The sequence below is a fragment of the Mobula birostris genome, chromosome 3, assembly GCF_030028105.1.
Source record: "Mobula birostris isolate sMobBir1 chromosome 3, sMobBir1.hap1, whole genome shotgun sequence".
Classification (NCBI taxonomy): Eukaryota; Metazoa; Chordata; class Chondrichthyes; order Myliobatiformes; family Myliobatidae; genus Mobula; species Mobula birostris.
This window is the reverse complement of record NC_092372.1, coordinates 57012455-57026661: the sequence shown is the minus strand read 5'-3', so window position 1 is coordinate 57026661 and position 14207 is coordinate 57012455. Positions and strand designations below refer to the sequence as shown.

The 14207-nt window shown below is 39.6% G+C and overlaps 1 protein-coding gene across 6 annotated transcripts in view; it reads right to left on the bottom strand.

Moving 5' to 3' along the window:
- Positions 1–11861: 11861 nt before the first annotated feature.
- The window catches only part of LOC140194593 (zeta-sarcoglycan), a 971547-nt gene continuing 969201 nt past the window's right edge, over positions 11862–14207 (bottom strand). For all 6 annotated transcript variants that reach the window (XM_072251823.1, XM_072251818.1, XM_072251820.1 and 3 more), the window contains one exon: positions 11862–12395. In XM_072251823.1, coding sequence (XP_072107924.1) covers positions 12201–12395 — 195 coding nt within the window. In that variant the 3' untranslated portion in view covers positions 11862–12200. The remainder of the gene's footprint in view (positions 12396–14207) is intronic.

The window sequence follows — 14207 nt, the reverse complement described above, 5'->3', positions numbered from 1 at the left end:
AGCCACCCACCCCCCGCCTATCAGCCTGTCCTTTTGATTAATGTCTATCCTTTGATGTTAAGCTGCCATCCAAGATTTTCTTTCAGCCACGACTCAGTGATGCCCACCACGTCACACCTACTAATCTCTGACCACGCTACAAGATCATCTACATTATTCTGTATACTTCATACATTCAAATATAACACTTTCAGTTCTCTATGAGTCACTGTTTTCAATTTTGCCCCCATGTTACACTGCAACTCATCCCACTGACAGAAATTTTGCTCTATCATCTGCCTGAATTTTTTGACGGGCTCAATGCATACTGCATCTAGTTGTATACCAACTGCTCCATCCTCAGCCCTATCACTCTGGTTCCCATCCCCCTGCAAATTAATTTAAAACTGCTCCAACCGCTCTAGATAACCTACCCACATTGTCACCCTTGGGTTCATTTGTAACCCATCCTTTTCTTACAGGTCATACCTTCCTCAGAAGAGATCCCAATGATCCAGAAATCTGAAGCCCTGCCCCTCTGCTCCAGTTCCCCAGCCATGCATTCACCTGCCAAATTATCCTATTCTTAGCCTCACTGGTAGAAGGGCCAGGCAGCAATTCAGAGATAAATTCCCTGGAGGTCCTACCTTTCAGCTTTCTACTTAACTCCCTCAATTTCCTCTTCAGGACCTCCTCCCTTTTCCTAGCTATGTCTTTGGTGCCAGTATATACTAAGAGCTCTGGTTGTTCACCCTCCCCCTTTCGAATGCCATGCACCCTGTCTGAGATATCCCTGATCCTTGAGGCAAAGTACCATCTGTATGTCTCTTTCATGTCAACAATTCTCATTTCAGCTCCTCTATGGAATCCCCTATCACTGGTGCAGTTCTCATCTTGCCCCTTCTGTTCTGAGCTACAGCACCAGACTCAGTGTTAGACTGTGGCTTCCCCCAACAGTACCCAAAGTGGTATACTTATTCCTAAGGGGCACAGCCACAGGGGTACTCTACGCTGGCTACCCATTTATTTTACCTCTCGTGACCGTCACCTAGGCACCTGCCTCCTGCAGCTAGGGGTGACCAAGTAGTTCCCATCTATCGCCTCCTCAGTTTCCCATATGAGCCGATGGTCAACGAGCTTAATGAATCAGGTAAATCCTGAGGGGCAATGATGGGGACAGGACTGAATTGAGTTCTTTCTAGTGGAGGAATGTTGAATGGGGGAAGGGGGGATCATAGTTACAGAATCAAAAGCATGATTTTTATCACTGACATATGTTATGTGATTCATTGTTTTGCAGCAGCAATACAGCACAATACATGAAAAAATCTATGTGACAATAAGAATATATAAGAAATGAATGAATAGTGCAGAAAGTGAACAAAATAGTAGAGTAGTGTTTGTGGATTCACAGACTATTCAGAAGTCTGATGGTGGAGGGGGAAGAAGCTGTTCGCAAAATGTTGAGTGTGCATCTTCAGACTTATGTATATCCTTCGTGTTGATACTAATGAGAGGAGGTCATGTCCTGGATGGTGAGGGTCCTTCCTGTTTGACATTGCCATCTAGGGGGCAGGAGTATGAGTAGCAGAAGTAAGAGAAAGAGCTTTGCTGTTCCACCTCTATTGATAACTTCAATAATACAGTAGTCTGCATCTCTCCTTCATTTCTGTGAGCTCATTTATTTTTATATCAGTAGACAGAATAGGGATTCTCAATGTTGGTGGAAGCAACTGCATTCACTCCCTGTTAAACTCTTCTTATGTCTGTCCCAGATCTCTGGCTATTGCTTTCTAATCTATCTTCCACATCCACCCCATTCCTACCCCAGCAACATCTCTATTATATACAAAACCATTCTTCTCACAATTATCTGACCGATGAGACACAGCAGGTCTCGTTTACAAAATCTTAGGACTTTTCCCCTTCCCTTGTTGCTTCCCTGTACTTTGGCCATAATGTGAGTCCCTGAAAGTAGCTACACGGGCTGATAGCAAGGTCAAGAAAGCTTATGGCATACTTGTCGTTATTAATCAAGACATTGAGTTCAAAAGTCAGGAAGTTATTTTGCATCTTTGTAAAACTCAAGTTAGGCCACATCTGGAATAATACATACAGTTCTGGTTGCCCAGAATCCGATTATAGGAAGGAGTTGAGGCTTTGGAGAGGGTGAGGAAGAGGTTTACCAGGATGCTACCTAGATTAGAGGACATGTTCTATAACAAGAAGCTGGACAAACTGGGGTTGTTTTCTCTGGAGCAGTGGAGGCTGAGGGAGATCTGATAGAGATTTATAAGATTATGAGATGCACAGATAGAGCAGACAGATGGTATGTTTTCCCCAGGGTTGAAAAGTCTAAAACCCAATGGCATGCATTGAAGGCAAGAGGAGGAATTTCAAGAGAGATGTGAGGGGCAGCTTTTCTTACACAGAGAGTGATGGGTGCCTAGAATGCACTGCCTGGGTAGTGTAGAGGCAGATACATTAGGGACATTTAAGAAATGTTTAGATAGGCACATGAATCTTTTTTGCCCAGCTTCCTGTCTTAGGGACTACAGTTGTCTCTGGCAACCTTGAGAGTGAGCATTAGCAATGAATAAGACCATAAGGCCATAAGACATAGGAGCAGAATTAGGCCATCTAGCCCATGGAGTCTGCTCCATCATACAATCATGGCTGATCCTTTTTTCTATCTCCTTCTCAACCCCAGTTCCAGCCTTCTCCCCATAACTTTTGATGCCACCTCCAGTCAAGAACCTATCAATCTCTGCCTTAAATACACCCAACAATCTGGCCTCCACAGCTGTATGTGGCAATAAATTCCACAAATTTACCACCCTTTGGCTAAAAAAAAAAATTCCGCATCTATGTTTTGAAAGGGTGCATCAAAGGTTTCATGCTTCAAACATAAGTAAAACTGAGCTTCTACTGTAATGTTTGGAGTGATGTGTTTTGTTTACAGCATTCTTCTTCTTCTTTGATTTCTATTCCAGAGAGTAAATAAACACAATAGCCCATCTGGTAGTTCGTGGAATTCCACTTATACTTATGCCTGCCTGTGTTGCATCTTGGTCTTGGATCGGCAGCCATTTAAGATGTCCAGGAAGTTCTTGTATTCATTTATTGATGAGACTATGGAACAGATTCTGCAGAGCACTTGCCTGAAGACAGCTGATGCAGCTAATGACAATTGCTGTGGAGAGAAATTGCCCAGAGGGTTATGTGGGATATTAATTGATGTCACTTTTAACACTGAAGTTGATTATTATTGGGAATCCAAATGTGTTTGTGAAAATATCCATGTTGTTTTCATCTCCAGTAAGATCCTAGAATTCTAGGTCTTTGAAATAGCATTTTTTTTATGAGCACTGAAAGATTGCTTTTGGGTCAGAAGTAATAGATTCAGGTCATCCAGGTTCTTACCACCAACAGGATGTCACCATATGATTGACATTGTCACTCTGTGGGTATTGATCAGCTCCACTCCAAGTAACTTCCATTAAGTTCATTTTTTCCTTACTGTAGATTTTATTCTATACATGGTGTCATGCAGGCCATGCCCTTTTCTCACTTTTACCATCAAGTAGGAGGTACAGAAGCCTGAAGGCACACACTCAGTGATTCAGGAACAGCTTCTTCCCCTCTGCCATCTGATTCCTGAATGGGCATTGAACCCTTGGACACTCCCTCACTTTTTTACTATACAGTATTTCTAGGACTAGTTCCTGAGGATTGGAGGGTGGCTAATGTAAACCCACTTTTTAAAAAAAGAGGGAGAGAGAAACCAGGGAATTATAGACCGGTTAGCCTAACGTTGGTGGTGGGGAAAATGCTAGAGTCAGTTATCAAAGATGTGATAACAGCACATTTGGAAAGCGGTGAAATCATCGGACCAAGTCAGCATGGATTTCTGAAAGGAAAATCATGTCTGATGAATCTCATAGAATTTTTTGAGGATGTAACTAGTAGAGTGGATAGGGGAGAACCAGTGGATGTGGTATATTTGGATTTTCAAAAAGCTTTTGACAAGGTCCCACACAGGAGACTAGTGTGCAAACTTAAAGCACACGGTATTGGGAGTAAGGTATTGATGTGGATAGAGAATTAGTTGGCAGACAGGAAGCAAAGAGTGGGAATAAATGGGACCTTTTCAGAATGGCAGGCAGTGACTAGTGGGGTACGGCAAGGCTCAGTGCTGGGACCCCAGTTGTTTACAATATATATTAATGACTTACATGAGGGAATTAAATGCAGCATCTCCAAGTTTGCGGATGACACGAAGCTGGGTGGCAGTGCTAGCTGTGAGGAGGATGCTAAGAGGATGCAGGGTGACTTGGATAGGTTAGGTGAGTGGGCAAATTCATGGCAGATGCAATTTAATGTGGATAAATGTGAAGTTATCCACTTTAGTGGCAAAAACAGGAACACAGATTATTATCTGAATGGTGGCCGATTACGAAAAGGGGAGGTGCAACGAGACCTGGGTGTCTTTGTACACCAGTCATTGAAAGTGGGCTTGCAGGCACAGCAGGTGGTGAAAAAGGCGAATGGTATGCTGGCATTCATAGCAAGAGGATTCGAGTACAGGAGCAGGGAGGTACGACTGCAGTTGTACAAGGCCTTGGTGAGACCATACCTGGAGTATTGTGTGCAGTTTTGGTCCCCTAATCTGAGGAAAGACATTCTTGCCATAGAGGGAATACAAAGAAGGTTTACCAGATTGATTCCTGGGATGGCAGGACTTTCATATGATGAAAGACTGGATCGACTAGGCTTATACTCGCTGGAATTTAGAAGATTGAGGGGGGATCTTATTGAAACATATAAAATCCTAAAGGGATTGAACAGGCTAGATGCAGGAAGATTGTTCCCGATGTTGGGGAAGTCCAGAAGGAAGGGTCACAGTTTGAGGATAAAGGGGAAGCCTTTTAGGACCGAGATTAGGAAAAACTTCTTCACACAGAGAGTGGTGAACCTGTGGAATTCTCTGCCACAGGAAACAGTTGAGGCCAGTTCATTGGCTATATTTAAGAGGGAGTTAGATATGGCCCTTGTGGCTACGGGTATCAGGGGGTATGGAGGGAAGGCTGGGGCGGTGTTCTGAGTTGGATGATCAGCCATGATCATAATAAATGGCGGTGCAGGCTCGAAGGGCCAAATGGCCTACTCCTGCACCTATTTTCTATGTTTCTATGTTTTGTACGTTTTTTTAATCTATTCAATATACTTATACTGTAATTGATTTATTTATTTATTATATATTTTAAAAAATTATTATTATTATTATTATTATTATTATACATTTCTCTCTTCTATATTATGTATTTCATTGAACTGCTACTGGTAAGTTAACAAATTCCATGTCACACGGCGTTGATAATAAACCTGATTCTGATTCTCATTCTGATTCTGCGTATATATGACAAGTGGCTGTAATATAAAGAACAGCTCATATAACGTCTCCATATGTGGAAGAGTAAGAATGGGAGATCTGTTAAGAGTAACTAAGCTCTACGGTGTATTTCAAAGTAATGTTCCAGCACCTTATTGTGTGCAAGTTATCAAATATATGGAGTAATTGTGAAGCAAGGTCAATTCAGATTTTGTCACCTAGAGCATAAACAGATCTGTGATTCAAGGCTTCAGCTCTTTATAAAGATTACCATTCATTACAACAATGCCCAGAACCATCTTCAAATGGATAAACATCTTTTTGCAGAGCGTTCTTCCCTATGGACACTGCAATGCACATATATTGCAGTGGGAGTGATTAGTGTAAAATATATCCCTACTACACATTGCCCACCAGCCGTTGACTTTCCTCTGTCAGTACAGATATACAGATTTTGGGACCTCGGAATATCAAAGTGATTTACAAAGATGTCGAGGATTAGAAAGTGTCCTCAAATATCCTCTTGTAGCTCTGTAAATATATTTCATAAAGACAGAATATTGGCTGAGACAAACATAAGTGAGGGTGCTTCCAGCTGCACAGTAAAGAATCAGCTGCTAAATGATTTGGTTCACTAATCTTGTTAGAATATCCTTAGATGTGTCATTTATTCAACAGAACACAGTTAACTTAATTAATTTCTGGACTTCTGCTCTAAGGTAGTAATTGCCTAATGAATTAAGGTAGGTATGAGATTTTCCTGACTCTCTAAACTTGTAATTCACTATATCTATCTTGCTCACCAATAAATGCAATCTGATCGAATTGAAAAATTTTGAATTGTGTTTACATTGTCCAAACAACATTTTCAAATACATGCAATGAAGAGATAGCTGAAGCTTGTTGGCCAATGAAAATAAAACCCAATAGTTTTGGGAAGAGATGGAGTATGGCAGGAGAATTGGGAAAATTGTAGATCAAAGAGCATGTCATTCAGAATGTCCCAAGAATTTATAACCTATGATGAAGATGCTCCAGGAATTTATTTTTCTGAAATAGAAAACATAACAAAACTAAACTTATACAATAATCTTGATGGAAATAAATTTATACATTAAAAAAAGTTCTTCGGGACATGCCTTCTTCTTTTTACTACCATAGGTGAGGAAGCGTAGGAATCTGAAAACCTACACTCAATGATTCAGAAACAGCTTCTATCTCATTGCTGTCAGATTTCAGAGCAGTCCTTGACACTACCTTGTTATTCCTTCCCTGCTTTGTTTATTTATTTTTGTAATTTATGGTAGTGCTATGCCTTTGCATTGTACTGCTGTCACGAAACAACAAATTTCACAATACTCTGTGATAATAATTCTGATTCTGATTCTGCAAAATAAATTTAAAGGGACTCACTGCTAACTGATTTGGTTCACTGATCTTTTTTAGGATTACAACTATTAGATGTGCGGAGGGAACAAGGTTGCTCAATGATAGGGATTCCATAAAGTATTAAATCCAGCCCATTAGGCATGGCGACAGTCATTAGACTGCTCAGGAATTTAATCCCTGTGAGTAACAATGCTGAGTGCACTCTATTTTATATTTAGTATAATAATCATAAAATGCTGGAAATACTTAAGATATCAAGTAGTGTGTGTGGAAAGAGAAGCACAGTTAAAGTTTCAGGTTAAAAACCGGCAAAGGGTTTTTAACCTGAAATGTTAACTCTTTCTCTTTCCATGGATGTTGCCTGATCTGCTGAGAATTTCCAACATTTTCTGTTATAGTAGCTTGTAAGTCAATAGGAAAAAGAAGCAAATCACATATTCTATAGCTGTGATTATTGATCAGGCTCTTCTGATGTAGTCTTATTTTGAGTTTTTTGTTATGTAGGTACCTAGGAAGATTTGTTTTTCCATAGTATTATTGCTTCAAATCACTGAGTTTTTCAGTTTTATTCGGCATTCATTGTTTCCCCAATATTCTAATATTCTCAACAAAACACTGGTACAGGCAGGAGAATTATTATTTGCACCTTACCACAGACTCTTTCTACATTCTTTATAAACACTTTTATGTGCTTACCATGTGTCGTCCATGTCTCCGATACATACAAGAGAGTTGTTCAACAAACCATGTGTTTGGTGCCGGGTTTAAGGTCTTGGTCTTTAGAAACAATTTCTTCATTTGTCTGAAGCCTGCGCTGCTGCACTGGAAATGGTGGTGAATTTCACTGAGAGGTGGCGCTGATATAGAAGGTTCTCCACACTTTCTGCAGTCTTTTTGTGTACGTGTTTTAATCAGGTTGGTGTTGTGTGGAGGACTTCTATTTTGTGAATGTTAGTGTGCGACCCACCTTCTCGTGTTCTTTAGCGGAACAGTCCTTGCTGAATCTATAGAAGGCATCTCAAATCACTGAAAAATGTACTACCTGTGCTGTCTTCACAGATTGCTGTATCCATGCATAATTGCTGAAATGATGCTGGTGCCCATTCCCAGGCCTACTCTCTAAGCACCATGACCCTTAACACTCTCAAACAGCTCCGCCTGCTTAGAGAATCTGGAAAGCAGCTGGTTTGAATTCCACTGTTGAGAGGGGTTTCATGGAAATTTCATCAAGGGCACTCTCGAAGTCTCTTTGAATAAAAAGCATTCTCGTCAGTTGAAAGGAATCATTCATGTGACCATTCACGTGAATATAGAGTATTGATGAAGTCACAGAGCACCATTTGCCTCAGCAAAAAGGGACACAAAGAGTCTATGAACAGGCCATGACTGGAGTGTACAACCCATATGCCATCTTGCCACCCCATCAAACACCTCTTGCCATGCCTATGGTAGAGTCTGCAGGTCCACAACGGAGCTCTTAAGCCACCTCCTAAAAATGGAGTGCAAGCAACTTTGAGGAGCTCACTCAGGAGAAAGACAAAGGAGGCTTTACTAAAATAGAAAATACTCTAAAAGTTCCAGGAAGTTATAAAGGATAATTAACATAAAATGTCCACTCTTCTTCTCTGACCGTGATAGTGCCTTACTTGTTGAGTATTTCCAGCATCTGCTGTACATGGCCTTTGGAAGGTTTTATTTATGAGTGTTTATTTATTTCTTGTTCCTGTGAGATATGGTTTGAACACTCCTGGATAGAAACAATATTTTATTTAGGTTCTTGTTTTTCTAATAATTTCCTGGTTTGCTTGCAAACTTTTTCAAGATATGCAGCAGGTGTGGATGTGATACGGGTAGAAAGAAATAGAATTTCATTAAATCTACATTTTAAATCAAAATGTTCAAACACAATAATTGTTTTTATTTTTTCTGTAATTAATTAACCAGGTAGACTGAATCTAAATGCAGTGACAAACAAACAAAGTATGAGGCTTTTGTGCATTTCTATAGTCTTCTATCTTATTTTCTCAGGTTGCTCTCTATACAGGCTCCATTTCTCAGAAAGTGCGCATATTTATAATATGATAGCCATATACTTTTTTGTTTGTTATTGCCAGCAGACAAAGGTATTCCTATTAGATACATGTATACTGTACATATATTTTTGAAAATTTTACTGTAGTTTTTATACAAAATGTTACAAATTTACAGGAGTAGCTAAAAAAGAGTTAATATATACACAGTTGTTGCATTAATTAAATAGCAGAGTAATGACTAAACTGAAATAGCTTTCCATCAACCAAATTAAACACTCTTTAATTCTCATAAATATTCTTATGCCCTTTTCATCATCAGAGTATTTTTTTACCAGCTGTGCCAAGATTCTTTATTTTATTCTCATATTCAGAGGAAATTTTCAGTAGAACTCCTGGTGGTCACACTTATTGACCACATTTGGCACTGATATTTATCAGTTTACAGTGCTACCAAGAGGACTTATATGGGACTGATGGGTAAGGTGCAAGTGTTGCCTTACGCACTCAATATGCTCCATGGAATCAGGAGGCATGTACAGTAAGTGCTGCCCTTTTATGAATGGGAGGGGGGACACAAGAGGTAATGTTACCCTGCAACCTGCAACCAGAAGTTCCCAACCTTTTTATCCCATGTACTCTTACCATTAACTGTGGGGTCCATGAACCCCAGGCTGGGATCTCCTGCCCTAACCTGATCCCCATTCTTTGCTCCATTATAATCACAGTCAATCTCCCATTTGTTTGAAAGCCAGATTTTGTTTCCCCTACCCAACTGGATTTGCCATAAAGTGGTTAATTTTATGTCAGTCACCTCGTCTAACTGGCAAGGAAGCAGACACTGTTTTCCTGAAGATCTCCTAAGCCCAGTTCCATGTCCTAGTTCCAATCCAATCATTACCCTTTCCAATGAGATTGGTCCTGAAACATTCAGGTGGAGTTCTCATCACTTACACAAGAAGAACAGAAAAATCTGAAAGCAAAAGTGATCTGGTGTAACAGGTACCCTGCCACGCTCCAGAAGGCCCTGTGCACCTTTCCCGTCAGACACAACTGGAGACCAACAGAGTAATTACAGGTCTACAGCATCCAGCATCTTCAAACAATGCTTCCTTCCTTTCAACTATTTCATTCTTAAGTTCACCAAAATGAAAACGTACGCAGTCATAAAGTAAAATTGCAAAATAGTGACATAAGAACCATATTAAACACTAAGTTTGAAAAGTTGTTTTTTACATATTATTCCAAACAAAAGTTTTATCTGCAATACATTGCTTTCATTTTAAAACAAAATGTTTAGATGGGCAATGCATGACTTGCTGAGGTCAGTCTGATGATATAAAGGTGTAATTATATTTTTTTTTCCATACTCCAATATCCAATTGAATTTTTAAAGACTAACAGCTGACAATATAGTCAGGTAATTACAAAGGCTGCATTGAAAATCAATAGCATGCTACCAGTTTGGCTTGTCATACTGAATTTGACGAGATATTTTGATCAGGTGCTATCGGAAAACTAAGATGCCTCAGCCTGATTGATCATCAGCTGCCCGAATTTACAATTGGCCCCTGGTATATCATCTATATAAATCTTCATTGATATCTGAATTTTTGAAACTCACTTCCTTTGAAAACCCATTTATATCTATCAGCCAACTTATTTGCATTCATTGATAACATAACTTAAATATTTCCTGAACTAGTATTTTTGATTTGCCTTATTTTACTTTTGATGAAAAAAGTATTAAATATATCCATATTAAATAATCTCTGTGTTCATATGAAACATATTATCAAAGCTCTATGTAATAGACTTATTCCCATATATGTATCCGTTCTTAACAAAGAAGGAGAATAAAATGAACAAAACATTAACCATTTTAAAGAGTTACCAATATTCAAGACCATTTACATAGTCTTCTATGAAAAGTTCCTGTAATACCTTCCTCTCAACCAACTGGCAACAGCTTTGTTTGAAGCCAACTGCTTTTGCTGGGAGCAAACTATGGCCAAGCCTCTACAGTCAAGTTTGGTTTGGAAGTTAAACATAATTTAACTGACAACTTTTCAAACCTGGTTTTTAATCCATGAGGGTATGGTGAGTCTGACAAGAGGTCTAATAACCTTTAGCTATAGTTAACAAGACATACAGCTCCACTCTTATAAGTAGAAAAAATGTTTTCATTTTACATAAAGCAAGACGCAAAGAGTACAAAAGCACAGCTTTTGTCATTTTGGCAATATTGCAATTTTACAAACATTTGCATAGAATATGTAAGAAAATAGTTTCCTTTATCATTCAGATTAAATTTTTCATACATAAAGAAAATGTACTTTAATGAGATTAGTAAAGAAAGAAAATAACTAGCAGGCCTGGTGTAACACATAAATGATGAGATGTGTTGTCCTTTAGGGACGAGTACAAATTTAAATTAAGTGGCTTGGGAGAACCAAAGACAAAAGCAAGCTTTGTTAGGTAGACGGAGCACCATGTTTTTCAATTTGTTCTTAAATCAAAGATTTAAGATTTGTTTTCAATAGTCAGTGATTTATTCCATAGGGTATGGCCAGACTGCCAACTCTGGGAGTATTTTTTTAACCAATTGTAGGAAATGGATGTTTTCTCACCACCCACCACCCCCTCCCCCATTTCCCGCCCCCATACACACATCTCTGTAATGCTCTTAATGCTATTGTGCTGGTTAGTACCAGCTGCATTGTGCAGTGTTTGGAATTTACATCACACGTTCCATTCTTTGGTTTATATCACATCACAAAAAAATAATCAATATCACAAAGCTATAGTTTCACCAACATGTTTACGGAAAAATCTGGAAGATGCAGCTGAAAATGATTTCCTTACACATTGGAAAACAAAACGAGAAACAAATGAATGATTTGTTCATTCCTTTACAGATGACTGACATGCAAATTCTACACTTCATTTAAATGTTCAGTCAACACTATTCAGGAATCCCATAAATTCCAGTTTTTTACGACATGACAAAACCAAAATCTAGTTAAATGTTAAAAAGGAAACTAAAGTTCTGAGAAAAGACATTATTGTATTTGTGGTATTAAATGATAATTCCTTTCATGACCAGGTCCTGCTAACAATAAAAAATAACTATGTGCTTTACTTGAATTAGCAAAGGCACCTGTGTATTTCACCCCTTTCTGGAAATAAGGGTGATATCCAGTTTGTCTTGGGGCAGACGTTTCTTCATTGACAGTTAATACACTGACTGGCCAATTACCATAGAGAGGCAGTCATGTCCTCCTGTTCTGTCCCGGCAAAGGCTTTGTAGATTCATAGTGGTTCCCATTTCACCGTCAGAGTCAAACAGAGCCAAGGGACAGTACCAAAAAGGCTTTTACGGTGGTAAAACTTCAACAGCATTAATAGATTTAAATCCGCAAACAGATGCTGCTGCTGGATTGGCAAGTGGAACCCACTGACGCCGGTGAGAGAAAGAGTTTGCCATTGGGACATACACATACTTCATAAACAGTCTGACGCAGGTTTGAAGAACTGGCTGACGATGAACTGGCTGAGCCCTGCGGGATGTTTCCCAAACGGATTGTTTTTGCATTTAAAAATATCTGAAGATGTAAAAAAAAGACATTTTATCTATTGGTTAGAGTGTATATTTTGTGATGCTGGCATGGCCCCAGCAGTGTAGACTGGGTGTATTCTGATGTGTACTAAATACTGCAATTAAGCATCATGAACATTTTGTTCCATTTAGTTCATGCTGCTTTACAAGGCAGTGTAGAACTACTGACAACACTGAATTAACACATGCAACTTCATAATGGCATAACTTATCTTCAGGGGTCTTTGATGAAACATGACACATTTGAGGAAAGCTGATAAATCAAATTTATTTTATACATAACACCAAATAGGTTTCATTTCCTCCCCATATTTTGCGGCCTAAATCCTATTCTCTCACTAAGTACTTTTTCCTGTGTTGTGGTCTCTCATAAAACATGCAGCCCTGAATTTCCCAGGGGCAAATGACAGACTCCTTGGCTTGTTTCTCCCAGAAAGAAGCATAACTTTCAGATCCAGGTGGTCAGTGTATGATGGCCCTTAATCAGAAACATGACCATGCTTTTTAAAAAAGTGGAGGTAGAGGAAAGGACTTCCACAGTGGGGTGGAAGGTGGCCTTTTTATTACAACACACCAGGAGAAACCTTATTAGAGACATAGATGTTGGAAGTTGGAGCAGCAACATACTGGAGGAATTCAATTATCTCCTCTGTTTCTGGTACTGTTCTCTCACCATGACTTCTCTGAGACAGAACAGTGATAGAGTTCCCCTGGTCCTGACTTTTCGCCCCATGGGTGTCCGCATCCTTCCTCATTTCTGACAGCTGAAACAATATCCTAGTATCAGCCACATCTTCTCTCCACCCTTTTCTGCCTTCTGCGGGGAATACTCCCTTTGCAACTCCCTGATGCTGTAATAGTGTTTCGCAGGAAACACTCCCTCTGTGACTCCCTGGTCTGTCCATCCCTGGTGCTGTAACAGCATTACACTAACCACTACCCTACTGTGCTAGCAGTCGGCAGAAAGTAAATAAGTAACTTATGCAGATCACAAACAGGCATAAGAGTAGCAAGGTTATAATAGTGGGGCATTTCAACTATCCCAATATCAAGTGGGATTGTCTTAGTAGCTCCCAGGGAGCTAGGTAGGAAGCTAAAAAGCAGGACCTCAGGGATAGCAATGTCTGGATTGCTGCCCAAGCCACACACCAGTGAAGGTAACAATAGGAATGATATGGCAAAAATGAATATGTGGTTGAAGAGCTTGTGTAGATTTCAGATTTGTGCATCATTGGGATATCGTCTGAGGAAGGATACACCTGAACTTGAGGGGGAACAAAATTCTTGTGTGTCGCTCTGCTGGAGCTGTTGTGGAAGGTTTAAACTAGTTTGCAAGGGGGATTGTAAATAAAATTCCTGAATCAGAATCCGATTTCATTTCAGTGGCAAATGTTGTGAAATGTGTTGTTTTATAATAGGAAGTATATACAATAATTAAATAAGTCGTGTAATAAGAAAGCAAAAAAAAAGTGAGGCAGCGTACATGGGTTCATTGTCCGTCAAGAAATCTGATGGCAGAGGGGAAGAAGCTGTTCCTGAATTATTGGGTGTGTGTCTTTAGGCTCCTGTACCTCCTCTTTGATGGGGATCCTTAATGATAGATGCCCCCATTTTAAAGCCTTGCCTTTTGAAGGTGTCCTTGATGCTGGGGTGGTTTGTCTTCATGATGGAGCTGTCTGAGTTTGCAACTTCATGCTTTTTTTTCCTGATCCTGTGCAGTGGCCCCTCCATACCATTCGATGACGCAACCAGTCAGAATGCTCCCCACAGTACATCTGTAGAAATTTGCTTGAGCTTT